This window comes from Harpia harpyja, chromosome 11 (assembly GCF_026419915.1).
Source record: "Harpia harpyja isolate bHarHar1 chromosome 11, bHarHar1 primary haplotype, whole genome shotgun sequence".
Lineage (NCBI taxonomy): Eukaryota > Metazoa > Chordata > Aves > Accipitriformes > Accipitridae > Harpia > Harpia harpyja.
Window position 1 is genome coordinate 13,147,280 of NC_068950.1, and position 26,678 is coordinate 13,173,957.

Consider the following 26,678-nt stretch of genomic DNA (forward strand, 5'->3'; position numbering starts at 1 on the left):
ATTCTGGATTTTACTTATATAGATATGTGTAGAGTGCAACAAGAATTGAGTGTCTATCGTTGAACACAGCAAGTCTAAACTTTAAATTGTTATAAGTGGTTTCCACAGAAAATCTGCAAGATCTGATTTGAGATTTCATTTCTAAAAATCTTGAGAGTTTGAAATAAAAAAAAGATAGCTATTTCTGCTGAAATGAAGATATTTTTCTTTTCAAATATGCTTACTTCTCCAATTGAGTCTTGTGAGTCTTGATTGTATGTTTGAGCTTCTACTTCACCATCAGTGCTCTCTTCTGCCGTCACTTCCTCCTGAAAGAACATGTATTTTTCTCATTTAAAACACATCATTAGCCCTAAAGTTTGGTTCTTTAAGATGTTTGAGATTTTTTTTTAAACTTTTTTAAAAAAATTATCTTTTCCCCACAAAGTTCACGGGCAACATTTTGTTCCCCTTTTACTATCATTCCTTAGCTCTGCTTTTATCTAGCACCCCAGCTTTCTCTGCCCTGGAGAAATACAATTTCCCCATTCCAGTCCACTGGACCTGAGCATCTCTAAGTCTTTTCAGGACCAAAAAAGAACCCTCAAGGTTTCCCATTCCACCTCCAGCCTCTCAGCTCATTAAGTGGTAATGTTCTTACACAGTCTTGCCCTCTTCTGTTGTGAAACATTCCTCTCGTACAGAGTGAATAAAATATCTTGACTTCCTTAACATTTTTTGTGAGTTGCCTGCTGTGAGGTTCTGTCTCAAGTTCATTCCTTTTTTGCAGGACATCTCAATTCCCTCACACCAGTATTTCACATGCATCTCCTGTAAGCTTTTCCATGGAACTCATTTTTGCTTCCTTGGCATCTCCTCAAGTGCACTATATTTTATTCCAGAATAACTGTAGATAATGACCTTCCAGACAACATTGAAAAATGTTTTAATTTCTTCCTCCTCAATGCTAGGATATGGCCCTCTCTCTTCCATCCTACAGTTTACTAAGATTTGCATCATTCACTGCAACTGGTATAACCTCTGCCTTTTACGATACCCAAACATAATTGCTGCCTCCACAATAGATGAAAAAGTGATGTTAGAAATTAATTGACTTGCTCTGAAGTAATATACTCCCTCTTCCCATTAAAGTCTTCCAAAGGGACAGATTAAGTAGTAGCCTTTTGTGTTCTGACAAACCTCAGGTCCAACTCTCTGTACGCTTCTCAGTTTCTTTGGAAGAGGTACATCCACTGTTTCCTCTGAAATTTGGTCCGAGTTTTCCACAGCATTATCCTCCTCCTCCTCTCGCGGACGTTTAGACAGTGAAGAACTTGGGGTAGCTGAAACTTAAAAGAGTCTCTGTTATTTTCAGAACAAAAATGTACAAACAGAAAATCAAAAGGTTTGGTATTTTACTGTGGAAGATCGGCCTCTGTTTCTGCATTGAACGATAACAAGTAGAATCATATAGAATCACTTTGTGCTGTTTCCTAGGACATGAAAACATCAGCCCCTTTGGTTACAAGTCTTATGTTCTTGGACCTATATTCATGACCTGATTGAACTCAAATGTAAGCTTTGGGGCACAATTAAAATATTTTTTCCTCACATCTTTCATTCTGACAAGTTCATCTACAAGTCTAACAGAAGGAAAGATCAGCTAGGAAATCAGCTAGGAAGCAAAAAAAGCAGTTTACAAAAGTGTATTTTGGGGGAATAAACATTTTACACCAAAATCTGTACTATGGAGGGCAAACAGATGTGCAGTGTATCACATTGAGTAGCTTTAGTGTTCATCTCTATATTTTATATTACAACTTAAGTAGCTTACTCATGACTCCTAAAATCAACTTTGCTGCAACAGTACCATGGAAATAGAGGCAGTAAGGTTTAACGTATTAAACCCCAATGCTGCTCTGAATAGATAAACACATGAGTTTTTATCTTCTACTTTAAGAAATGCAGTGACAACAGCATTTCAGGGGCACCATTTCTGAAGGTTCAAGAAAGAAGCCTAACCTCAGAAGTTTGTGAAATGTGCAATAAACTAAGGGGGGAAGGGGTTAGGGAAAAGAGCAAATTCTTTTGCCTGGTTTGATAAGGGTTCAAATGGAGCTACTTAAAAGGAACTATTCAAAAAGGTAGGCTTATAAAATGAAACCAACCTGTGCCAAACACTGCTGTAGAAGTGGAAGGTCTCTCTATTTGAGAGCTCTGTACAACTTCTACAATGGTAGGGGATGGCTCCTGATTAGCAGGCTCAATCTGAGGATGACTTTGCTGAGTGGGCTGCACAAAAGCAGTTGCTTGAGTCTGCTGCTGAACAGTCAAGATGGGCTGAGAGAGAGATGTCTGAACATTAGGACTGGTGGAACGCACAGACCCACTAGTGCTTCCAAAGACTGGAACATGCTCAACAGGTCCTTCAGATTGCATAGCTGAAAGGCAAACAGTAGCACATTCAACTGTCTTCATATTATCTAGTACAGTTCACATTCATCATTTCAGAATGCCCTAAATAAGCAATTCAATGTTTTGCAGATTGAGTTAACATTGCTTATACCCATCTTCAGTTGATGAATCGTGAACTTCGTTGCAACAGAAGTGATCATGAAAGTGCAATATTGAAAGAGATACAGGGACAATAAAACTATTTGAGGTACTGTCAAACTAATAATTACTGAGATTTCAAGGCAAAGGTAGCATTTATGATTACTGTAGATCCTTATACTATACTAAAATGCTCACCTTCCTGAGTCTCCACCTGTGTTGTAGGCATAACTGTGGCTGTTGGAGTAGTGGTAGGATTAGTGACTGTAGCAGGAGTAACCATTGGACGGATACTGGCTCTTGGAGTAGACTTATTCCCAGCTATTGCAGCAGCAGTCACTTTACTTGGAGTTGACACAACAGGAGTTGGTTTAATATTAGCTGTTGGTGGATCTGAAGTGCTAGCACTGAAAAACACGATATTGGTTTCATCATGGTAGTGCAGAAAGCAGATTTTAAAAATACCAAATGTAAATATATTATCATAGCCAGAAATACTGATTTTTAAAGGTTAAAATTTAGAAGCCTGACAAGGGCATAATGAATTATCTTCCAAAATTTGTTTATAGTTCACAAAGAAAAAAAGACAGACCCACTATGCCATCAGTAGCATTTTATCCAGCTCAGAGGTTTGACAGGTTTCTTCAAAGGTAATCAACTAGAAATTTGTAAGCAGGTCAAAAGGAGCAGTACGTAGCTCATGCCATTAGCTGTGCTGGGCCTTTATTATGGTGAGTAATAAATCTTACATTAAAACTAACTGATTCACTCAATCCAGAGCAACATCACCTCTTGGTTGAGACAATGATCAGCCAAATTTTAAGAGGCATTTTTGAAAGCCTTGCTTTCAAAAGGATGCTGTCATAAAAACTGAAAGGGAGTTTGTTACCTAAACTTAGTAATACAGTAGTATTTCCCATTTTAGAGCTTAGTCATTTGACTATTTTCTCTTTTGTTAGAGTTGCCATCTATTTAGTCTTTCTCATGTTTGAGATTCTTGCACAAGTAAGATCCCCCACAAAACCAAAAAGGTTAAAGGTAATAATCAAAACTGTACAACTTCGAGAATCTTGTGGTCTGAAAACATTTTAAAAATCTTTTATGTTTTCCAGACACCATGTTCCTGGTGGTTAATATGACAATTTAACAGCTTAAAAGCTTTATTGACTAAATGTAGCTGAGAAAACAGGAGGAACGTATGTCAATCAATATCTTCAAAGTTGCTTAAGAAAAACTGTGAAAAGCCAGTGGTTTACTAAAAAGAAGAGCAACTAGATGAAGACAAACCCAAAACCCACCAACCGTAGAAACTCTGCAAAACCCCCAAACCCTTCAACTCACATTCCTCTTTCACCTGAAGCTGGAGTAGACTTGAGTGAGATTTGCCTCTGCTGTTCTGGGACCTATTAAGAACGAAACAAGTATCATGCCATGTAAACATGAAACAGAGCGAGTAATTTCGTAAAATACTTCAGCAGACAGATCTCTCTACTAACAATCATTTCTCTAACAGATTTGCTAGCATACCTGGTCAGGCTCCATGATTATTGCAAATTCTTTAAAACAAATCATACCAGTCATACCAAGCATGTAAAACAATGCAGTAATTTCTCAGGTATTTTCTGAAGCTATTGAGACAATAGCAGCTAGAACCCATTATACTGAATGCATGGATAAAAATACAAAAATAGAGAGCAGAGTGCAAACAGGTCATTGGCTAATTCACAGTGAATGATACAACTGTACGCTTGTTACCACTGGGAATTCTGACTATGGCATGAAATAAGGTTTAAATTAAGTTCTGAATCCTTACTAAAGCCAACTTGTATACTTCCAAAACCAGGGGACTTTGAATAGCGCACAGTTTGTTGGGCTCACTGATTTTTTTTTTTTTTTTTTAAATGTAGGAGTCCTATGACAAGAATTTCCATCTGCTGTTTAGGATGTTTAGAGAAAGCACCTTCACATACAGCAGTCCTGAGCATTAACTACTGTTTACACAAAAACAAACCACGTTGGACAATGGTGCTCATACTGACAGCTGTAGTTCTCATTCAGTCATGAGACGTGCAAGCTGTTTATTTCCTCTCACACAACTAGCTAAAAGAATTTTGTACCTTGTTTGTAGACTCTGGTGGCTCATCTCGCTGTTCATGGTGTCGCTCTTGTTGCTCTCTAAGCTCTCTTTCCAGACGGCAGATTCGACCTTCATACTGTGATTTGAGTGCACTCATCCGCACCTCCAATTCAGTCTTCTGCTCTTCTAATGAGCTGCTCTTTTGCTTCCACTCTTCATTTTCTTTTGTTAGCTGTTCTTTTGTACCTAATTGAATAGGAAAGAATTCAGTGTTGCCACTGTAAAGCTGCTTACTAAGGCTCTGCATGCTGAATACCTGGCTGTTTTAATAGGTTACTGAAGTATTTTGAAATCTTAAAACCATTAAGATATCAAAGGAGCTCTTAGAGGTAATTTTAACTTTCACATGCTATTTTTTCTATTTAATTGCAATTAAATAAAAATAAATGTAAAATTATATAATAACTATATATAAGTAATGAAATGAAGTAGTCACAAAAGAACAAGATGTTTTCAGCAAGTTCTTACACCATCATTCCTCATAACATCAATTAAAAATAGAGAATGCAGCATGTTTTGCACCTGTACACTTAGGGAAGGCAAAAGGGAAGGGGAGAATTACCCTAGTTGATAGAGCAGATTGACCCTACTAACAACAGAAGGATAAAAAATGGGGGTTACCATGTTGGCTGGCCAAAACTAAGCAAAACTTTTTTTAGCTCCAGTCTACAGCTAGTTATATACTTTTATCAACTCCTGAAGTAATTAAAATTTAAGTTTTAGAACAATTCCTGTAACATCTAATCTAGAAAAAACTTTTAAGTAAAATATAAAGACCTATTTTCCAAACCATCCTTTCTAAATGCTTTTCCATAGGAATAATCAGAAACCCAAACAGAAGAAAACACCTTAAGGACAGTAAAAAAATACTATAATACCAGATAACTGTGCAATTTTCTGCTTGGCTGCAAGCAAGGTCTTTCTAGTTTTCTCTTCCTTCTCGGTGATCTGTTGCCTGAGCTGTTCTTCCTGTGTAGTCTTCTCTTGCAGATCTTGATGAAAACGACCAAGTTCTGATTGTAGCTGTGTTATCTGCTCCTGAAGACTTCTAACTTCAGTTTCCTTTTCTGCTATACTCTAGAGAGAAAGAGAGAGTGCAACTATTGGCCACAACTCCCAGCTACTTTGGCAAATATATATTCCAACAAGATCCAGGGACCTAGTATTAGCTGACCACTGTATTAAGGTTAAAAGGCTTCTAACCAACAAGAGGGGAGTGCAAGCCCTCTCTGAATGCAATAGTTGAAAGAACAGCATTCTTTCCCACTTATCGATTCCAAGAAACAACACGAGACATGCTAGACACAGGATTTAATCCATGTTTGAAGTCCCTCTTTCCCAACAAGGTAGAGGCACAAATAGGTCACTTCAGATATTTCTGTGCATACATGCACGCACGCACACACACACACAGAGCAAAACACCCCCACATTCGTCACAGTTACGCATTTAAGATTGCGGCAGAGTACAGTACTCTGAAATTGTTCACTGTTCTTAACTTGTTCACTCTGTTTTTACCTTTTGTAAACTTTCAACCTGAGCCTCCAAAGCCTTTGTCTTCACTTCAGCTTGACTGAGAGTGTCTTTCAGCTCTTGTACTTCCTGGACAGAAACTTGTTCTTCTTGTTGTTCTACAAAAGACTGAGTTGATGCTTCCGCAACCATCTGAAATACGTCAAGTGGTATCAGGCTAAAGGGTACTATCTGATTAGAACGTCATTATTTCCACAAGTTGCTTTTGCATGCAAACTGATTGTTTAAAAAGTTCTGGGCGAAACCTAGGAATTCTAATGAATGCTAAAATTCTGTTAAGAATACTGCAAAATTTTAAGAGATGTGCAGCTCATGTTTTGTGGTAGTTTGAGGTAACTGCAGAATAAACTGTGATTTTCTGCTTTTCTCTTCACAGGTAAGTACTCATACAGTACTATACTAAGGGAACATGAAGATGGTTACCTAGATTATACGTGACTCTAGATGAAAACATATTTATTTAAATGCAGTTTTTCTTCATTTGCCAAGAAATTCCGTCTACCTTATCATGCTGTGCTTTCAGCTCCTCGTACTGAGTCTTGTACCTGCGCCCAATTTTCTTGACCTGTGTTATAGTTTTCACTTTTTCTTGTATGTCAGCCACTTTAGCATTTAGTTCTTTCTGCAAAGTATCCTTTTCCGTTCTTATTTTAGTTACTTCATCCTTCAGGCTCTGAACGAGATTCTGGCTTGTAGTCAAGGATGCATTAGTTCTAAATAACAAGAGATTAGAGGAAGATGCAAATGAGATGTTTGAAATAATCAATACATTTCAATATTGCTCATTTATGCAATATCACAAGCTTTATCTTTAGTGAATTGTTTTCTAGGATTTTGCAATACAAGTGAGTATTTGTAGAATAATACATTAGTTTAGAATAAGTTCAGCTAAAAGACAGCTTCCAAAACAGTTCTCACTTCATTTTACCTGCATATTATCAAGCTACAGTAGGAATACCAAAGGTTTCATAGTTACATGGAGACAGTTAAGAAATTACACTTCCAGATACAGCTTTATTTAAAATACTTTGCTTTGCAAAACACTTTTTACTAATTAACTTATACCACACCTGGCTATTTCTGCTTTAAGCCTGCCTGTTTCTTCACTCATCTGTTGTATACGCTTGGTGTTTGCCTCCTTCTCTGAAAGCAGCTTCCTATACTCTTCGAGATCAGTGTCCTTCTGTTGACTCAATAAATGCTGAAAGGTTGAGAATTGCATTTTCATAAGATGATTATACAGTTATATCCAGAAAATCTCTCTGAATTAGAGCTACTGGTTTTGCATTTTGATTTGGAATGCCTATGAATTAGAATAGCCTATTTTGAAGCTGCATAAACAATGCTTTATAACTCAAATACATTTCTTAGTTTGTCGTTGTTTTAAAGAAAATTTAGTTTTTTAGTTTGGTTGTTTTGGGTTTTTTTTCCCCAAAATCTTCTTTGAAAACATGCATTCCCCACCTGAGTCCGGGCTTTCCAGCGCTTAACATCTTCTTCCAACAGCTTTTTCTCCGCCTGCAACATTCCACTTTTCTCACTGAGTTCAGCATTAGACTCTTGGAGAGGTAGAATGTCTGCCTCAAGCTTGCGTACCTGAAAAAACACAAATGGGGATTAAACTCTCTGGATCTTATGACACTGAAGGAAATAGAATATGGTAGGCCTTGAACAATGACAGTAAGAGGGACAGAGAGAGCAAAATCAACACCCTCAGGAAGTCATGGCATAGCTTCTCTTCTGACTCTCTGCTTTTCAGTGGCCAGCTAGGGGCAGGGAGAAGGATGAGGAGCAAGAGCAGGGGATGATCCTACAGAGAGAAAAAATACCCCTACAACTTCACAATCTTAGATTCTCACTCTTTGTACTTTGGTACAGGAAACAGATTATTCATTACATGTTAGAAGCCAAGCAACACTGCACCAGATTCCATTAAAATAACTGGTGTGTAGGAATGGGAAGAGGGAGTATCTCCCTTTTAAACTCTTAATAAACGTGTTGTCTGCTTTGCATGTATTCCTGTGCCATTTTTCATTTATCTGCTGATAATATCGTTGTTACTGGTATATCTCTAGCCAAGGATAAATGCTGATTTTCAGTTTCATTTAAGCAAAACTGAACTTTAAACTTTCCAATGTTCTAGGTAGACCAATGTCTTCTAAAATTCTAAATGAAATATTTCCTCATTTGTGCATGACGTAAAGAAATAATCACAATCTAAATCACGTATTTATTGTAATTAGCAATGGTATGTCCAGACACTAACTCATCAGTTTGAATATCGAAAAATTTACATGAACCTCAGGACTAACCTTTGCTTGAATTTGTTGTAGCTCTTGTTCTAGCCTCTCCTTCTCTTCTCTCAGCATCTTGTTGGTTTCTATCAGTACATTCATGGTCTCAGTTTTTTTCATTAATTCTTCATGCTGTGCAATGGTTTTTGCTGTTACCTTTTGAAAAGATTTAACTCAGTCATTTGTTTTGCTTGCACATGCACATATACTTACTTGGATCTGGCATAACACCATCTTGGAAAGCTACCATGGCATTGATTATCTCACATGTACATTTAAAACAAGTAAATATCACTTAAGAAATGGGAGATGGGGAAAAAATTGAAAGAAATTATCTTTATTTTCCCTATTTATGTGATTTTGGAATTGCCACACTGCTTCACAGGACTCAAAACAAGATACTCCATTTGGCTATATAGCAACCCCAGTTTAAAAGCTCCTGATTCTTCCAAAACTTCATTTTTGGGCACAGGCAGCAAAGACAAAGAGTAGAACGTAGAGTACACCCCTCTCTACTTATTGAAATCATAAACAATAATATCCAACCATACCTGCACCTTCTCTCTCTCAGCATTGAGACTGTCCTGCAGTTCCTGGAGTTCCCTTTCCAGGTACTCCACTCTCTGACGGTAACGCAAACTCTCCACCTGGGCCACCTCAAATCTAGTCTCTGCAATCTCCTTTTCTCGACGTATAAATCTGCAGTAAGAAAATGAACAACACATCATGTCAATGAAAGTGCAAGACAAAGCATTTTAAGTTGAAGCATCTTATATCTGAAGGTCTACTGAGTATAGAAATTGGTTCAGAAAGTTCAAAAAGAAAATCCTAGAGAAAAATTCTTGAAAATCTACATCAAACCCCTAAAAACCACAATGAGAAAAAAATCACCTCTATGAATCTTTCTTGCCAATTACATTTGCTAAAATCTGATTTAGCTTCCTGTCATAATTGACTCTCAGTTTTTTCCTAGGAGTAGAACCTCCTCTATTAGTTACCAATGTAGTACAACCACCTCCTACCTTGCAAAAAAGCACTTAAATTTTATACATTATCCTCCAAATACAAAGTAATACAGAACTATTTAATTTGGCAACTAATTTATCATCACTGAGAGAAGGAGTCCAGAGCTAAAATTACCTAAGGATTTCTAAGATTTGTTCCTGGGATTTGCCTTCCTCATTGAGAGAAACATTCACAGCAGTTGGCATGGCTTCCTTCATAGAAGTCACCATCTTATCACTCAGACTTTCCAGCTGTTCATGTAATAATCGATTTTGTTTTTCCAAATCTTCACAGCGGGATGCAAGTTTTGAAGCTTCATCCTACAAGACAATTGTTTAATGGCTGTCAATTCTGTGGCTGAATTTCTGTTAACTGAAAAAACCCACTGAAACCATAAAAACAATAATACCTTCATCATTCTCTCTCTCTCTTCCCAGGACGCTTTGCACTCTAACAATTCAGACTCAGCTTTCCGAGCGGCTTCCTCTAGCTGCTGCCTTACTGCTGCATTCTTGGCAACTTGGTCTTTAATAGCCTGTAATGCTTCAACATCGGCAGCATGAAGCATTAATTCCCGTTCATATTTATTTTGAGCTTCAGAAGCCATCTTTGCCTGCAGAAGAATATAAAAAATAGATTGTTACCTTTAATGTTACATGTTTGACATGTACAAAGAGATTCTCAAATTCTAGACAAAATCAGTGACCGCTAATCAAAAAGAAAACCATTGGCCAAAACCTCTTCATTCTCAAATACAATAAAGATTGATAAGCTTAGAATGGTTCCCTTAAAGAAATTATTGTTTTTAGGAAAAATTAGAATTTGAAATAATTTTCTTTGAGTGGCTAGCAGGAGGACACACTCTATAGTTACTCAACAATCAAACCTCTTGCTGTAGATTCTGCACTGATAACAGGCAGGTATTAGTCCAAGAACATCCAGTGGTTACTTCTACATGTGAATGAGCAAAGATACTTACTGCATGAGGTTAAAAAGCTAAGGACAGACTATAGTCACAGTATTAGCTGAAAAAAATGGAAATGCCTGTCTACTAAGTTTTGGGCTGATTAAACAACAGCCAAAAATTTTTCTGCATCCTTTACACTGATCAGTGTTGCTGGAATTCTCACCTGCAGAAAAGTAGATTTCCTTTAAAAAGCAGTTGGTAACAATACAGTCTTATCAGGTGCTACTAAACGTCATATTGCCCCATAGTCTTAAAAGATGACAATTATGTTTCGGTTAGAAAGATATTTTCTCCATTGTCTTGTTGTGAGACTTCTTGTCGTGAGGAGTTTTTTGCTCCTCCCTCAGGAGACTGAGGTAGCAATTCATTAAAAACAGTTAATTGCATTCCCCAATAAAATTTTTTACATAATGAAACAGACCTTAGAAACAGTAAGCCATTGTATCTTCTGTTGTTTTCTTAAATGTGACACAAACTGTGCTTGCAGCACAACTTATATTCAAAGTCAGTTTAGTTGATATTACCACAACGTTTGATCAGGTAGAAAAATGAAGCATTAAATAAGCAGCTGTTTACAAAATAGAGAAAGTGCTCTTACAGCACTTCTCTTGCCTCCACAAGTCTCTGATGAGCAGCACTACCTTTAAAAAATGTTTTGAGTTCAACTGAAAAACAATGAAAAACTAACATTAAGTTTACTACCTCTGGCTAAAATAGGCAAATACTACAAACATACTTGTTCCTGGCAGTCACGTCTGGCTTGTTGTTCGTTATTTAGAGCTGCGCTGGCTCTCTGAAGAGCTTCCTGAACTTCTGACTGCACGGTTGACAGACTCTTCTTTAGTTCCGATAGCTACAGTGATGGGGTAGGGGGAACAACAAAAAAGCAAAAGAAGAACAAAACAAAGACTAAATGGCAAAGTATTTTACAGAGTATTGAATGCAGCAAGGCTTTGAATGTAGACAGTTGTGAATAGTGTAGAACTGAAGGGTGGTTATTTTATTTTTTTAAATACTAATTTTAATCTAAAGAGAAATACTTTCAAGATTTTGACTTATTAATATACAGAGCTCTTTCCTCGTAAAAATCTATTACTGTTCTTTCAGAGTTGGACCTGCAGTAATTCTAGTTGCAGCCACCTTGTTTCTTTCAACCCCAGTAAGAGCCCAAGTATAAACTAGACAAACAAGGTCATAGACCACTCTAGTTTTAAAAGATGTGCATGCTACAAATTTGGTTTTGGCTCATGTTCCAAAAGGGGTTTTCTGAAACCTCTCTCAAAGGCTTTTACTCATGTTTTTCTGCAAACTCTGCTCAAAGTTCAGGAAGATAGTGACAGCTTTAAATACACAATCACCCTAGAAAAGTTATAAGGTTAATGTACTACTCGTGTTTGGAAACCTCTCACAAATTTAGTTAGCCTTTTGTACATTCTAGAAGATTTAGTTTTGCACACTACTATACTGTGAAAACAAACTGAAGTTTAGGCAATTATGTAAAAGCACATTCTTGTGGACTCTCTACAAGGGAGTTTAAGGGAGGGGGCATTCAGCACACACCTGTTGTTCCATATTCTCCACAGCTTTACGCTTCTCCTCTTGCAGTTCTTGCTTTTCTTTCTCTGACTCCATCAGCTTCTTTTCTAGCTGTGCTTGATACTCTGAAGACTCCTTCAGACGTGCTTCAACTGTTGCACGAACTTCCTCCGTCACCTTCATTAAAAGCCACCATAAGAGATCATTTTTTTTCCCTTTAAATATGGTATTCTGATATGAAACCAGTATTTTATTACCAATTCAAAGCCAGAATAGGTATTCCTAGCACCTCATGTAAAATAACAACACTGAAAATGTTGAGAATCACAAACAGCTTTGAATTTTATTTTTTTTTCCTTCAAAGCTGCAATACCTCATGAAGTACACATAAGAAACGTTTTAGGGGACTGCACTCAAATGTGCAGTAGCCAGCATATCTTTTTATCACACACTAGAATCTGCAATATTGTTAAAGCATATCAAGCCACAATGAAGTTTTTACAGTAACAGAACACAGACAGGCAGAGAACTTGGATACTAGACAAACAGCACTCCATCATGTACTGATACTGTAACTTCCGTAGAAGATGAGAATTCTGTTTCCCCAATTTATCTTATTTTGATATGCTGAACAGCTTGAAAGAACAGGCTTCATTTGCTATTAACATGGTGGAGTGTATGACAGATCAGAAGGTCATTCTTAAGCTTTTCCCATGAATACCACATATAGAGTGTTCTTTTGCATCACTGAAGACCTTACTGATGCAGAAGGTGTAAATTTAACTGCTTTTGATTGAGAGCTAATTAATATTTTTAATCATCGATCACAGGGTTATAAGGAAGAGTTTTTAAAAGTCAATTCCCCTCTTTCAAAGGAAGACATTGGCAGAATACAGCTTTGAATCAAATTTACAATTCAACATTTTAAAACTATTCTCCAAAAAGATTTAATATTTCCATGATTAAAAGTGTTTTTAATAAAATTGTCTAAAATATGGTCTTACTACATTATCTTCTAATGCCTTCTAAAGTACCTTTAGTTTTTTTGTAATTCCTCCCATAGTCTTACAGACTGTACTGTAGTACAAAAAAAAAATCTTTCATTTTGTTTCTGTTTTTGCTCTAATAAACAATGGCAACTACTTACTTGTTTTTCCTTATTAAGGGATTCCTCTAGACTAAGAACCATGGCCCTGTACTGTTCCACATTACTAGAACTAGTCTTGAGTCTTTCTCTCAGGTCATTAACTTGTTCATCAGCTTGTCTTAGTCGACTTACAAGATCATCCACATCTTCACTTGTACTAGGCTGACCTATAATATTAGAACACATTCATTAACTGATGAAGTTTAATTCAGTTTTTCAAACCACTGTTCTGTTGAAAACTGAAGTCTTTTTAGGATAATAACATGGAAAAAACAATCACTCTCACAAAGCTTTCCTAAATAAAACTGTTAGCCCTAACCAAAATAGTGGCTTACAATAAACATTGTTGATTCAGACAAAAAAAAATTGGCTATTTAAAAACAAGTTACCTAACAGACTTAAGTTCTTTCAAATAAAAATAAAAGGGATCCTTTTTGCTTTATTTTTCCCCTTTGTCAAAGACTGCTTGGACATTAATTTAACAAATCACCCTGGTTATAATTGGTTGAATATGTGATTGTAATAATGAAGAGGTTTATTATTTAGTGTACTGTCCTCCTAAATCTAAGTTATTATGAATTATGAATTTTACCATTCTGCAGACAGCATTGTTTAACAAAGAGAAATTCAACATAGAAAACCATCTTACCTTTCCCTGGAGCCCTCTGTGATGACTGAGATGCTAGCTGAGCCTCTGTACTGTTAAGCTGCTGTTTCAACATAGCAGTTTCTTTCTGGGCATTCTTTAAAAGTTCCTTTGTGTTAATGTGACGGTTTGTCTCAGTCTCGAGTTGCCTCTTAAGATCCAGGATATGAACCTGAAAACACAAGGTTCTTAAACTTGTAATTATTCACAAATGGCACAAAGACCAAATAAGTTTATAAATTTCACGTATGAAAAACAATGCACTGTAAGCTGGCAGAAGCCACATAACTATTGCTTTATTTTCACTAAAACAAGTTTAGCATATTTATAATTATACTTACCTCTTGATTTTTGGCAAGGGAATGTCTTTGTTCCACCTCACTTTCTAGTTTCTTCTTCAGCTGAGATATCTCACGCTCTAGCTTTTCTATCTGATTATTGAGTCTTTGTTTTGTTTCCGTCTCAGACCTCTCCAGTATTCCCTGATAAAAGAGCACAATGCACTATGCTTACAATACACTTTAATAAATTTCTTCTGAATTACTGCAGCACTTCATACAAAGTTGTCACACTTCTCCCATCACAAGATAATTACTGCAGGGAGCAAGCAATAATAGGTAGATATAGAAAATTAGGAAAAGTAGCACTTACAATGTATGACTTAGTTCTGAAGGATTTTTTAATAATATTGATACAATAAGTATTATTAGAAGAAAATCTATTACCCATGCAGTCTAATTCCAGGGATTAATAAAACCCAAAAGATCTACTACAGAAATAGAATTCAGTCACATAATAAAGTGTGCAACCTTAAATATATATATAAAAATAAATATATACTCTAAGAGTCAATATACCTTATAATAGAAAACATAGAAGTATAAAAGTAAATATACCTTAAAACAATAGAAAAATAGACTACCAAGGCAGGCACTGGTATATTTTGCCTTATTAACATACAGATTTTTTCTTTTTACTTTGTTCCATGTGTTATGTTCCCATTTTATCGTGAAAACCCTTCTCATCAACTCAAAATTATCAGGACTTTGCCCAGGTAAATAGTAGAGTATCATAATTTAGGATACGAATAACAAACGTGCTTAAACGAGTTGCTCAAGTATTTTAAGTTCAGTGTCAATTTGTAACAACAACAAAAAAGAAAATCCATTTTTAAGACCCTATGCCATGATTGTTTTATTCCATTTCATGGGTATTTATTGAAAACTCTGAAAGACAGACCAAACTTGGACATAAGAATAATACCACATACCTGAATAGTTCGCAAATTAGTAAGCAGCAAGTTCTGTCCTCTTTGTTCAACTAATAAAGACTCACGTTGCTGAGTCAAACGCACATCTGACATCTTCAAGATATCTTTCTCTTTTTTTAAGTTTTCTGCTCTCACCTTTAAGACAGCAAATAATAACAAGAACTTTGTTATGAATCCCAAATCTGTCCATTAATTTTAATATTACTTTTTATGATTAGTTAATAGTGTTTTTAAAAAAGAGCTTTTAAGATTATAGATTGTAAATTAAAATTCATGCAAATTAAGCCAAGAACAGTAAGAACACAACTGTTTGACTAATCAAATTCCGTTTTCTCTGTAAACTGAAACGCCTTCGGAATGTTGTTGCATCTTCACTCTGTACTCGAGATATTTTGTGGAATGTTACAAATGGACGCACCAGATATACATGCACACAAGCTTTTACAGATTTAATAGCTGATGCACTCAAAAAGCCACACATTCAAGTTCTGACAGCTTTCAAGATAATCGTAAGAAAAACTCTCCTGCTAACGTGGAATATCTAGCAGTATAATACACTGTATTACTAACCTCTGCCACTGCCAGTTTTTCATTAGCTCCCCTCAGGTCTTGAGTCATAGTGTTAATTATCTGCTCTTGCTTCTGAGTTGTTGCTGTGAGTTTCTGGGTTCTTTCATGCAGAGATGTTATTTCTCTACGATAACTTTCAACGTTATCCTGCAGCATTTCATAACTTCCCATGGAACAACAAAGCAAAGTTTACGTTTGCCACATTAAATTGTTTAACTGCAAGAGGTATATGAACACAGCTGTATGTTTCATGTTCTTGTGCATCACTTTTCACATATGTGGCTCACTCAACTATAAGGTATATTCTTGATCCCTCCTTCACTATTTCCTTTGTGTTCTTTAACAGAATAGACAATATTAATGTTTAACTGGCAACTCTTCCTGAGCAAATGATATCAAGCAATCAACATGATTCTGTTGACAGAGAACACATAAGGCAATGAAATTAAATAACCAATTTACCGTTTGGAGGCAAACTCCAGCTGTGTGGATATCTTTGCATTTTGTGATCTCAAGTCTGTGACCTGCTCCTGAAGCTTTTCATTTTGTTCATTCAGCAACTTGTCATTCTCTGCCTTCTCTCTTTTATAGTTCTCAAAAACTTCCTGCAACTACATCAAAGAACAGACATTAAAGTGCTTACAAGAGTAAACATAGTGATAGCTTTCTACAGTGTTTATTGAAAAATATACCTGCTTAAGTGCAGCCTTAGCCTCCACAGTCTCCACTGACTCAGTCACTGACAATGGAGCAGGAGTTGATATGGCCTGAGGTAAATTTGGGCGCTTTGGAGTAGATGTAAGAGAAATCTCCTCTGGTAATACACCTGAAGCTAAAAAAAAGATAAAGGGAATTTTAAAGGCAACAATTGAATGAATACTTGCCAAAGCAGAAGATCATACAGTCACACTGAAATATGGCTAGAAAAATACTGTATTGCTAGGAAAGTCTTGGGCTCTCCTGAGTAACTCATTCTTTATACCTACAGTATGCTACCAGAACACATGTAGTCACCACTACATGTCAGTCATTATGTAGCAAGCTATTATACTGTAAAAATAATATCATGTGTCTAAATCCAAATTCACGGGTCTTCCAGTGAGTAAGGGTAAAAGTTGAATACTAGATTAACAGAAGTTACTAGTACCATTACAGCACCATTACTGAAAACTCATAACAAATGACAATTTTATTTTTTTTTTCCAATGGTGCAGAAACGTGAAGCTTACCTTGCAAGGGAATGATAGCTCCTGTGGTCTGTGCCAACAATATGCGGAACATATCACGTTGACGAACTATGGACTCAACAAGCTGCAACTGATGATGACGCGATTCACGCAGTTTTTCCAGCTCATTAAGAGCTTCCTCAAGCTGACTCTGAAGCTCAGAAATTCTGAAACCAACAACAGTTGTTTTCAGTGACACACACAGTGAGGCATACCAAGATGACACAACCCTTACATTTTGTCACAGTCCTTCAGTGTACATTTATTGCATCTTTGAAAGTTAAGCACCACTGAGGTTTTTGAGCAAAATTATAAGAAGACTGGCCTTTGGGCTTGCCATTTTGTAGATGACAAAGGAAGTAGGCCTCTTCCATGAAAAGCAGAATAGAGACAATTCTATTCACGTGAATAACTTCAAACAACAGTCAGTAGCATAAGCAGAGAATCAGGCTGCTGATTATTTATTTTAATACAGAAATACATTATCTGTGGGCTTTACAGCTAGTGAATTAGACATGCACATATGCAATTTTTTGTTCAGCTAATGGGAATGAAAACTTCTCTTTTTCGAAAAACAGCTCTGTTGTGTGAAATCACATTCACTAAAAGACCGACAATTATTTTTACTTTGGATTTTGATGAGAGGACCTATTACAAGATATATAGCTATGAAGCCATTTCAATCTAAACCTGAAGACAGTGCTGCTTAATAACAATTTGCCTTTATGAATTACATAGCTGCTCACGAGCATATGTGCACTTACATATGCAGATGCACACAATTAATAACAATCAGAAGCAAAAAACTGAAAAGTGTTTGAATAAATCCCTGTTACTATTTAGTATAAACAGTTTACAAGAAGGAACAGATAGCCTACTTTGATGATGTTGTTTCTTGCTCCTCTTTTTCTCTAGCTTCTCCCAGCTCCCGAAGAGCCACCAAGAGACGCTGATTCTGCTGCTGAAGTTCTTCAATATTTCTGTAAGAGACTAGATGTTGAGATATCACTTCAGAAGAGCTACTGATGTCAGCAGAGCTCACTTCTTCATCACGAATCACATGATTGCCTCTAGCTTCTTCAAGTTCCATTAAAAGCACACGAATCTGAAAGAGAACATTCCAGTGTAAGACTTGCACACAGACTCAAAAGTTCACTCTGAAAAACAATAATTAGAAATAAAGTACTTGGAAATTAAATATTTTTTTCCTACAATATACAAACTATTACAATCAATAAATTCTTGTAAGATAATTACATTATAGGAAAAACAGTCTGACAAAAGGAAACCACATCAAGGTCAGAAGTAGATAGTCTGTGTTCAGTTCTGCAAACAGATCACAGGACATTCCAATCAAACAAAGAAGTTATATAGCTATCTATCTTTATCTGAATTTTCCATGTCAGATGTTTAACAATATTATCCCAAAGCAGCAGCACTTCTATGCAGCTAAACTTACTCTAACTTTGTAAACAGAAATGTAAATACCATGTTGCCCTAAGGATAAGCTTTTAACATCACTAAGGCTTTTATGACAACCAAAGTCTACATGACTGTGGTTGAACACAACTTCAAAGTAAACTTCAGAAATACAGCACCATATTAATAAATAAATTGCAAATAGTACATTTAACTATAGCAACATTTGTTCTACCTGCTGTGAAAGATCTTTTACTTGTATTTCCAGTCTCTGGTTTTCTCTTTCAAGCAGAGACGCATGCTTATTGGCTTTATCGGCATCCTCCTGCAATCGTTGGATTTCCTGTGAGGATACAAACATTAAGAAACACGTAGCAATTCAACTCCGACACATTCCTTTCCAGAGAGATAATGTCATGTAGAGACATGCCTTGCGAATCAAACAGCACTTCACTACTTTGAAGTAACACTCCAAAGGATAAACTCCAAATGTTTAGGAATCAAAAGCCACACTCTTTCATGCTGTATTAGTGTATGTATTAAAGTTAATGGGAAGTGAGCACCGAAGTCTGATTTTATTTCTTTGGACAAATACTAATCTTTGTTTATAAAGAATTCTACTCTCTCAGAAAATCAGAGATTATAAGTCACCACATTTAAGCCTTCACTGTAAAAAACTGTGAAAAATGTTGGTTCTGTAAAATTCTTTGCACAGCCCACTAAATCGCAAGCTAGAAAGTTCAACAGATATTTTCCCACAATAAAAGTTGACTAAAAGATCCATTTTATACATTTATTGACAGCCATTAGGATTAAGGAATTAAAAAGACATTTTTTCCAGAAATTTACATGCACTTTTATTTTATACTGACCTTCATAGCTTGTTCAAGCTTTGCAGACAGACTAGCAACAGCTTTTTGGGAACGCTCAAATTCTTCACGCTGACGTTTTAAGATGGGTGCTTTGGCTTCTACTTCCTGCACTATTTCATCCAAATATTTATTGATTCTCTTATTCTCCAGCTTTTCCAAAAGCAACTGATCCTGAGTTTCTACGTATGCATTGTACAGCTGCAACAAAAGATTTTTTTGGTTTTGTTTGTTTGTTTGTTTTTGATACACCTGGACAGACCTCTTAAAAAGGAGCCACTGGTAAGTATACAATTCATACCTTAAAGCAGTATAATTTCATACAACTCTAAACTTGTTAATTCAGAGAAACAAGTTGGACTTTCAAAACAATGTGTTTTTAGGACTCATACCATGGCAAAGCAGTTACCCCTATTAATTTAAAAATGGGAAACTTTTATAGTTCAACTGTGTGCAATAGAAGAATTCTATGTAAAAGGGACAAATCTTACGCAAGTTTAAGACAATAGAAATATCAAAACTAGTATCACAAAAGAAAGCAGCAAGCACAGAAGAAAGTAATTTAATGGCTGGACAAAATGACCAATAATAAACAAAATGAAAATACAAATTGCATAAACAGAAGTGTAAAAAAACCATGGAATACGTACGACCTACCAACATAAGACGATTCCCCCACTCTACTCTGCTCTCATGAGACCCCACCTGGAGTACTGTGTTCAGCTCTGGGGCCCCCAGCATAAGACATGGACCTGCTTGAGTGGGTCCAGAGGAGGGCCATGAAGATGATCAGGGGGCTGGAGCACCTCCCCTATGAGAACAGGCTGGGACAGTTGAGGTTGTTTAGCCTGGAGAAGAGAAGGCTCCAAGGAGACCTTATAGCAGCCTTCCAGTAGTTAAAGGGGGCCTACAGGAAAGCTGGGGAGGGACTCTTTAACAGGGAGTGTAGTGATAGGACGGGGGGGGTAACGGATTTAAACTGAAAGAGGGTAGATTTAGGTTAGGTATTGGGAAAAAAAATTTTACTGTGAAGGTGGCAAGAACTGGAACAGGTTGCCCAGAGTGGTTGTGGATGTCCCATCCCTGGAAGTGGTCAAGGCCAGGTTGGATGGGGCTTTGAGCAACCTGGTCTAGTGGAAGGTGTCCCTGCCCACGGCAGATGGGTTGATCTTTAAGGTCCCTTCCAATCCAAACTATTCTATGATTATGTTAAATTTTTCTGCAAGTATAAGCCAAATGTGCAGCTGTACAGATTAAAAAATTATGTAAATAAGGAAAAAAAAAAAGCTCCTGCCAAAATTGCATACAGAAAATAAGTTTATGTGCACAAAAACCCCCGTATTTCAGAAAAAGAACTTAAAGACCCTACAAATGTTTTGATCTACTAAAGAAAAACTCTAAGGTACATTGAAAAAAATCCTAATAATTTAGCCAGTAAAGTCTGCCTCAAACGCAAGAAAAGATTTTGTCAACTTCAGTCAGGCATTACACCAAATCCAAGAGTCAATGAAGTCTGCACCCTTATATGATTAGCGTCTCTCTGTTGGCATTTCAAGGGCCTCAAAACCAAAGAGTTTCTTCTCACTTACCTCAGTTAATTTCATTCCAGGCTTGACTACTTTAGCTACTGCTGCAGCAGTGGGAGACATAGCTGCCAGTTCCTCCTCAGACAATATGGCTCCTGAAGATATAATCCCACCAATTACCATTAAAAAGCTGCAATAATTCCCATCATAAATATTCTTTATTAATACAAAGAATGTCTTCATTCACCTTTGTGCTTTATAACTACTGTATTTTAAATTACTATTTTAAGCCCTTAAAGTTACTGGTTTAAGAGCTTTCTGTAATCTATAATATACAGACACACGTGCAAGTGACTGGTATTACATACAATATTCCATGTCATACATTATCAGTGTCTCTTACTAGTTTAATGTGAAATGCTGAAAAGCTTTTGCTATTAGACTCTTAAAATATAGATCATTTCTGAATGTAAGCAACTGAAATAGCGGGAGCAAAGCTTAACATCAGATTTCTCAGCAAACTGCCGGGGGTTTAGAGTGGCAGAGCACTGGTTTACTTTCATAAATTAACATAGGGATACAGCAAACACACTTCATGCCTCTCCATTCCTTTGTGCTCTGCTCTCTCTTTCCTTTAGAAATTACTTATATATAGCAAACAAACTACTCTTTTTCAACATAAAAAGATAGAACTATAACAGCGAATACTGAGCAAGATTTAATGTTAGATAGAAATTTAAGGACAGAGCTTTTCTGTTGGTTTTTTCTTTTGTTGTTGTTTTTTTTTTTTTAAGAGGAAAACAAGAATAGTTTATCATCCCTACTCCCCTCTCTAGATAATAATTAAAAGCATGACGATTCAGCCTTAAGGAAATGTTTCCTCTCCCTTTTCTTTAAAAAGATGTCAGATTAACAAATGAACTTAAAAAACCATTTTGATAGAAATGCATTTTCCGGTGGGGGAAAAAAAAGTATATATTTTCATATATATATATATACACACATACACACACATGAAAAAGCTTCTAAAATTCATGATTAGAAATGACCAAAGATGAGTTAAGATGAATGCACTTACTTCCTACAGAAATTCGGCAGAGTATTTTCATGCAAGATGATAGAAAGTCTGAGGCTTTCTGTATTTTAGTTCCCAGTGTTATCCCTACCTTTGCGCTTTGTAGCGGACAGTAAGTCATTAGCATTCTCCAGCTCCTTTTCCAGTTTACTGATCTTCTCTCTCAGTTCTTTTTCCATTACAACTTTTGACTCTTCCACCTCGGCCAAATGCTCCTGGGTTGCTTTATTAGCTAAAATTAAATCAGACAAGCAGCTTGCTGTGTTGTGGTGGTTTGTTTGGGTTTTTTTTTCCTTCTAAAAAGATCAGAATTTGCATATGTACCTTAAATTTAACTTTGTATGATCTGCAGAGGTTCATGCTGATAAGAAAACTCAGTAGCATGACAGAAGCATGAACTGCTGCCTATCACCTTTGCTTAGGACAGGGCTAAAATATGAACTGTCCTTTTATCAGTGAAAAGGAATCTAAAACAAGAAACTAAAATTAAGACATACCTTGCAAAATTAAATCCTTTCATCAAAATCCAAAATAAAATTCCAGGTATATTTGAAAATAGTTCCTCCCCCAAGTAAATTCAAATAGTCACATAAAATTTTTGTTACAAAGTAACTGATATTTCCACCATCCCAAAAGCCTGATGAAGTTCCTTCCATAAACGCTCAATACTTATTTTTCAATGGATCAAGACAGTTAAAGGAGCACAACTGTTCTGTTCCATTTGCCGTTTCTTACTCACAGCTTACCTTCACCTGCTTCCTTCAGGAGCTTGTGCAGCTCTTCTACAGCTCCTGTCAGTTCATTGCTCTTTGCCTCTGAGTCATCAGCAGCACTCTAAATAAAAGCATTTTATTTACCTTTTAGTACATAGCAACTATATTTTTATAAGAAAGCTCAAACTGACCAAAAATTATGAACATGTAGTTTTTTGAGTAAAATCTAAAAGATTCACCTAGACTGGACAATTCTCTTTCCACTTGGATTAAGTCTCACCTTGATGCAAACTGCCCATCTGAGAGTAAGAAGTGTCAGACAGATTTGATACGACGAATCCAAATAAAATGTACGCCCTTTAGCTGCTTTATAGCTGGTGCTGACTTTGTTCCTTCTCTTCACTAAAGAAAATTTGGAGCAATTTTGAGTACTCAATTTTAATAACTCTGAAAAATTTGGTATTTTTAGGGAATCTTGTATAAACTTGCTTTGCTTCCAGTTAGTGATCTCACAAGTGCAAGACTGTACAATACTTTAGCAATTCCGCAAGTCCATTAGAGATAACTGAAATAAAGTTGATTCAACTTCTGCTAATCAGCGAAGTCTCAGAAATGCTCCCATGGCAGGGCACTCAATCTCAATGCTGTTAATATCAGGTCAGACAAATACATCAGAAGCTACAAGTACATAGCAAACCCTATGTTAAGTGGAAGACAAATCTTTAAGCTCCTTCAAATCAGTGATTCTATAATAAAAGCATGAATGAGTAGGAGTAAAAAAACCAACCAACCAAACCAAAACCAAATTAAAAGGTAAATGATAATGCATTATGCTCCAGAAAAGTTAGTTATTGACTTGCTGTTCAATGAAGGGACATCAGTTTACATCTAATCAGACAAGTATTAATGTAGACCTCAGAATTAAACAGGGTAGAATGTTTATGTGAGTTATCTATGCAAGAAACTCAGGAAACAGAGCTCATTAACCTATGAATCTAATATGTGTAAACTAAAGAGCAATCAGTTGTCCTCTTTAGCTGACTTTGTCTTAGTCAATACGCTACAGGATATTTTTCAGTCTTTGAGCCGACAAAACAAACAAAAATTACTTCTTTGGATGGTGCTTATTTGACACAATACATGACATTCAGCTGTGTCTTAATCAGATCGCTAACACTTGCAGTGTTATTTGAAATGAACTTCTACTAACCAAACTCAGAAAAATCTCTTGCATAGTCATATTTTACATACAAACCTTTACCTCCCAACACATCACTTTCATCCAACATGAAGCCTCAAAACAGTTAGCATAAAATTACCATTTTAACCCCAGTTTTGCTTAATTTACAAAATGATCCAAGCAACATAAGATTTCAAATGCTGCCTAAGACAGCAGCAAAGAAAACAATGTTTTGGATGTTGCACAGTGTTTTGCAATGGAAAGTAGTCTTCCCACACCCACATTTTGTGGGGAAAAAAACCCCTGAAACTGGCCTGCATTACATTTAATGCTAAGATTCATCCCCAAGTAATACTAGTATACACTTATAACAGACTCAATAAACTCACCTTATATAAATTGGATAATTTTATGTGGGCATTCAGTTCATTGTGGAATCTTTCCTCCATACTACCTTGCTGTTCTTTTGCCTAGTAAATTAAAGAAGAGACAGGGTGGGGGAGCATTCCACTATTTCTGTTTCACACATTTTGGTTTTTAATTTGTAGAAGCAACTGTAATGCTGTTTCACGTATACTTCAAGTCATCTTACCTCCTTCAGTTTATTCAAAAGGTCTTCCACATGCTTCTGAAGATTTTCATTTGACTGTTTTAAGCTGTTTACCTGTTCCTCCATTCTGGAAACCTGTTCAAAGAATAAATGAGAACACTATGTATAGATTTGTCTTTCTAGTCCAGTTTATTTTGGAAAATACCCATCTCATTGTTTTTTACTTTAAAAAACCCCAAAGTTCCAGAAAGAGCATAAATGGTTACATTTTCTAACAGTCTTTGCTCCCACGCATTCAGCTAAATGAAAAAGTGAGAGTCTCCAAATTGCTCCAATTATGCATAACCAAACAAACCCACAAGCCTCAGTGGAGCTAAGTGCCACAGAAAACCTGACCAATTGTCAGTTTTTAAAGAAGCTGCTCAGGTACTCAAACAGAAGCTCACTGAAGCTGTGTATTTTCAAAATACAGCCATTGATTCTGCCATGTATTTTGTTGCAGGAAAATAAAAATATTATCCCTCCAATCCACAAAGAATGTTAAGTCAGATGCTTCTGCCCCTTCCCCTTATTAAGATCTGTATTGCCATACATTTTAATAGCATTATACTGTTACATAGCTTTGTTATCAGCTACGCCAAACATCTAGCTTATAACTAAAATCTTTGACTTTTCTAATCCAGATAATGGTAACTGTACGTATTCCTTAAAAATCACAAGTTAAAAGAACGAACACCTCCTTATTAATTGCAAAACATTTATTTTTTTTTTAATTCGAATACAGTTATTAAAGTACTCACTTTTGTTTAATACAGTTAATCAGGAGGTATAATTTATAAGAAATGGTAAAAGCACTCAGCAATTACACTACCTCCTCCTTCTTGTTCTCCAGATTACATTTAAGCTCCAAGATTTCATTGCCTTTCTCCCTGGCAGTATGTAGAAGTTCATCTGTTTTGGCTTTCAACTCAGCATTCAGCCACGTGTTTTGATTCTGTAGTAGTTCTTTTTCTTGCTCCAACCTTTTCTCACGGTACTAAAAAGAAAATTGCATAGTGTAATTTTACCGTTTCCACAGAAAATAAAGAAGCTAATCAAAGTAGTACGATCAGAGTAGGAGTAGCAAAAATGTACTGTAATTTGGTAAATAGCACCAAATGACAGGCAGTGTCCCTTATTACATTGGTAATACTGACTTACCAGTCTCACACTACAAGAACTTCTTGAAACTTGAGTTAGTTTCCTCAAAGTTTATGTTAGCTGGGAACATTAACTAGATTAATATCTAGTTAAAGCAAATAAACTAAAGTATCAGAGTTTTCCTTCTCTTTTCTCCTTTCCTCCTCTCTTTCAGCTTTTTATGGAGTTTATTCTGCCTACAGAGAAATGGTGCAGGTTCACAAACAGTTATTTTTCTCCTTTCTACCTGCCCTCACGGACCTGGAGTCGTTCTTCCTAGTGTGCAGGAGCAGCCACCATTGCCACCAGTGAGGCTTGGACATGCTTGCCCCACTTCACGCCCCCTTGCCTTCTATAAATATATATCTTATTTCCAGTCACAGCCACCAATTTTATAATAAAATAACTTGTTATAAATAACAGGAGTACACTTAACCTACTTTCAAAGACAATAATGACAAAATGATGATTACATCACAAATTAACAACTACTTATTAGAACATTAACATGTACTATGCATATAAAGTACTACATACCTTCATGGAAACATCTGATGTTTGAAGTTCATCCAACTTTAACTGAAGTTTCACCTTTTCTGTGCTTGCTTCTGTAAGCTTTTCATTTAAGCGTTTAACATCCTCTGGAAGAGAGAAATCAGTGTTAAAAAAAGCTAATCTGATAACAGCTTTAATTGCTCAGCTTAACTAAATTGTAAAGAATGAGAATAAACAAGATATAATGTATGTGATTGTATATTGTACAGTAAGATATTGTATAACGTGTTTTTATATCTACAAAACCAACCATCAAACTGCTCTGTTTTTCTGCAATTAGCATGTAATTTCCTGCCTTGTTTCCTTTTCTCTAAATACTTTTTTCTGCTAATCCATTACTTGGCGCTGCCTATACAAACTGGATACTCCATACCAGTTCAATTGTTCAAGCATGACTTTAGCAAAATCACGTGAAATATTTTGTTAGTATCTTCTTGGCTATACCGTTTAAATGTTCAACTTCCTGAGATTGTCTTTCACTTGTTCGAACCAAATCTCTCTTTTCGGCTTCCAGTTCTTCTTTTTCTCTACTTAAATGGCTCTGAAAAAAAAAAAAACAACAGCAAAAGAGCAATAAAGAAATGTGATCAACTTTCTATAATAGTTTATAGTCACTATACCACCTTGGTACACTTACCATCACAGAGAAGCATGCTAAACCACAGTAAGTTACCCTAGCCAACTGAAAACTGGGATAAGAGGCTTTTATAGTGGGCAGCTGAATCAGTCTAAACTACATAGTATGAAAG

General features: G+C 36.2%; 1 protein-coding gene across 3 annotated transcripts in view; it reads right to left on the minus strand.

Moving 5' to 3' along the window:
- TPR (translocated promoter region, nuclear basket protein) overlaps positions 1 to 26,678 on the minus strand; it is a 43,936-nt gene that overhangs the window by 13,535 nt on the left and 3,723 nt on the right. For all 3 annotated transcript variants that reach the window (XM_052801500.1, XM_052801499.1, XM_052801501.1), the window contains 36 exons: positions 26,374 to 26,470; positions 25,912 to 26,015; positions 25,067 to 25,231; positions 24,238 to 24,330; positions 24,035 to 24,115; positions 22,499 to 22,586; positions 21,844 to 21,984; positions 20,741 to 20,832; positions 19,155 to 19,352; positions 18,518 to 18,625; positions 17,742 to 17,968; positions 16,867 to 17,030; positions 16,330 to 16,469; positions 16,100 to 16,248; positions 15,638 to 15,800; positions 15,068 to 15,202; positions 14,139 to 14,279; positions 13,801 to 13,969; positions 13,152 to 13,318; positions 12,029 to 12,181; positions 11,205 to 11,321; positions 9,911 to 10,114; positions 9,637 to 9,821; positions 9,048 to 9,195; positions 8,515 to 8,652; positions 7,667 to 7,798; positions 7,273 to 7,403; positions 6,705 to 6,915; positions 6,188 to 6,334; positions 5,548 to 5,746; positions 4,650 to 4,855; positions 3,874 to 3,935; positions 2,731 to 2,939; positions 2,148 to 2,420; positions 1,180 to 1,328; positions 225 to 308 (listed from right to left, as the gene is read on the minus strand). In XM_052801500.1, coding sequence (XP_052657460.1) covers positions 225 to 308; positions 1,180 to 1,328; positions 2,148 to 2,420; positions 2,731 to 2,939; positions 3,874 to 3,935; positions 4,650 to 4,855; positions 5,548 to 5,746; positions 6,188 to 6,334; positions 6,705 to 6,915; positions 7,273 to 7,403; positions 7,667 to 7,798; positions 8,515 to 8,652; positions 9,048 to 9,195; positions 9,637 to 9,821; positions 9,911 to 10,114; positions 11,205 to 11,321; positions 12,029 to 12,181; positions 13,152 to 13,318; positions 13,801 to 13,969; positions 14,139 to 14,279; positions 15,068 to 15,202; positions 15,638 to 15,800; positions 16,100 to 16,248; positions 16,330 to 16,469; positions 16,867 to 17,030; positions 17,742 to 17,968; positions 18,518 to 18,625; positions 19,155 to 19,352; positions 20,741 to 20,832; positions 21,844 to 21,984; positions 22,499 to 22,586; positions 24,035 to 24,115; positions 24,238 to 24,330; positions 25,067 to 25,231; positions 25,912 to 26,015; positions 26,374 to 26,470 — 5,370 coding nt within the window. The remainder of the gene's footprint in view (positions 1 to 224; positions 309 to 1,179; positions 1,329 to 2,147; positions 2,421 to 2,730; positions 2,940 to 3,873; positions 3,936 to 4,649; positions 4,856 to 5,547; positions 5,747 to 6,187; positions 6,335 to 6,704; positions 6,916 to 7,272; positions 7,404 to 7,666; positions 7,799 to 8,514; positions 8,653 to 9,047; positions 9,196 to 9,636; positions 9,822 to 9,910; positions 10,115 to 11,204; positions 11,322 to 12,028; positions 12,182 to 13,151; positions 13,319 to 13,800; positions 13,970 to 14,138; positions 14,280 to 15,067; positions 15,203 to 15,637; positions 15,801 to 16,099; positions 16,249 to 16,329; positions 16,470 to 16,866; positions 17,031 to 17,741; positions 17,969 to 18,517; positions 18,626 to 19,154; positions 19,353 to 20,740; positions 20,833 to 21,843; positions 21,985 to 22,498; positions 22,587 to 24,034; positions 24,116 to 24,237; positions 24,331 to 25,066; positions 25,232 to 25,911; positions 26,016 to 26,373; positions 26,471 to 26,678) is intronic.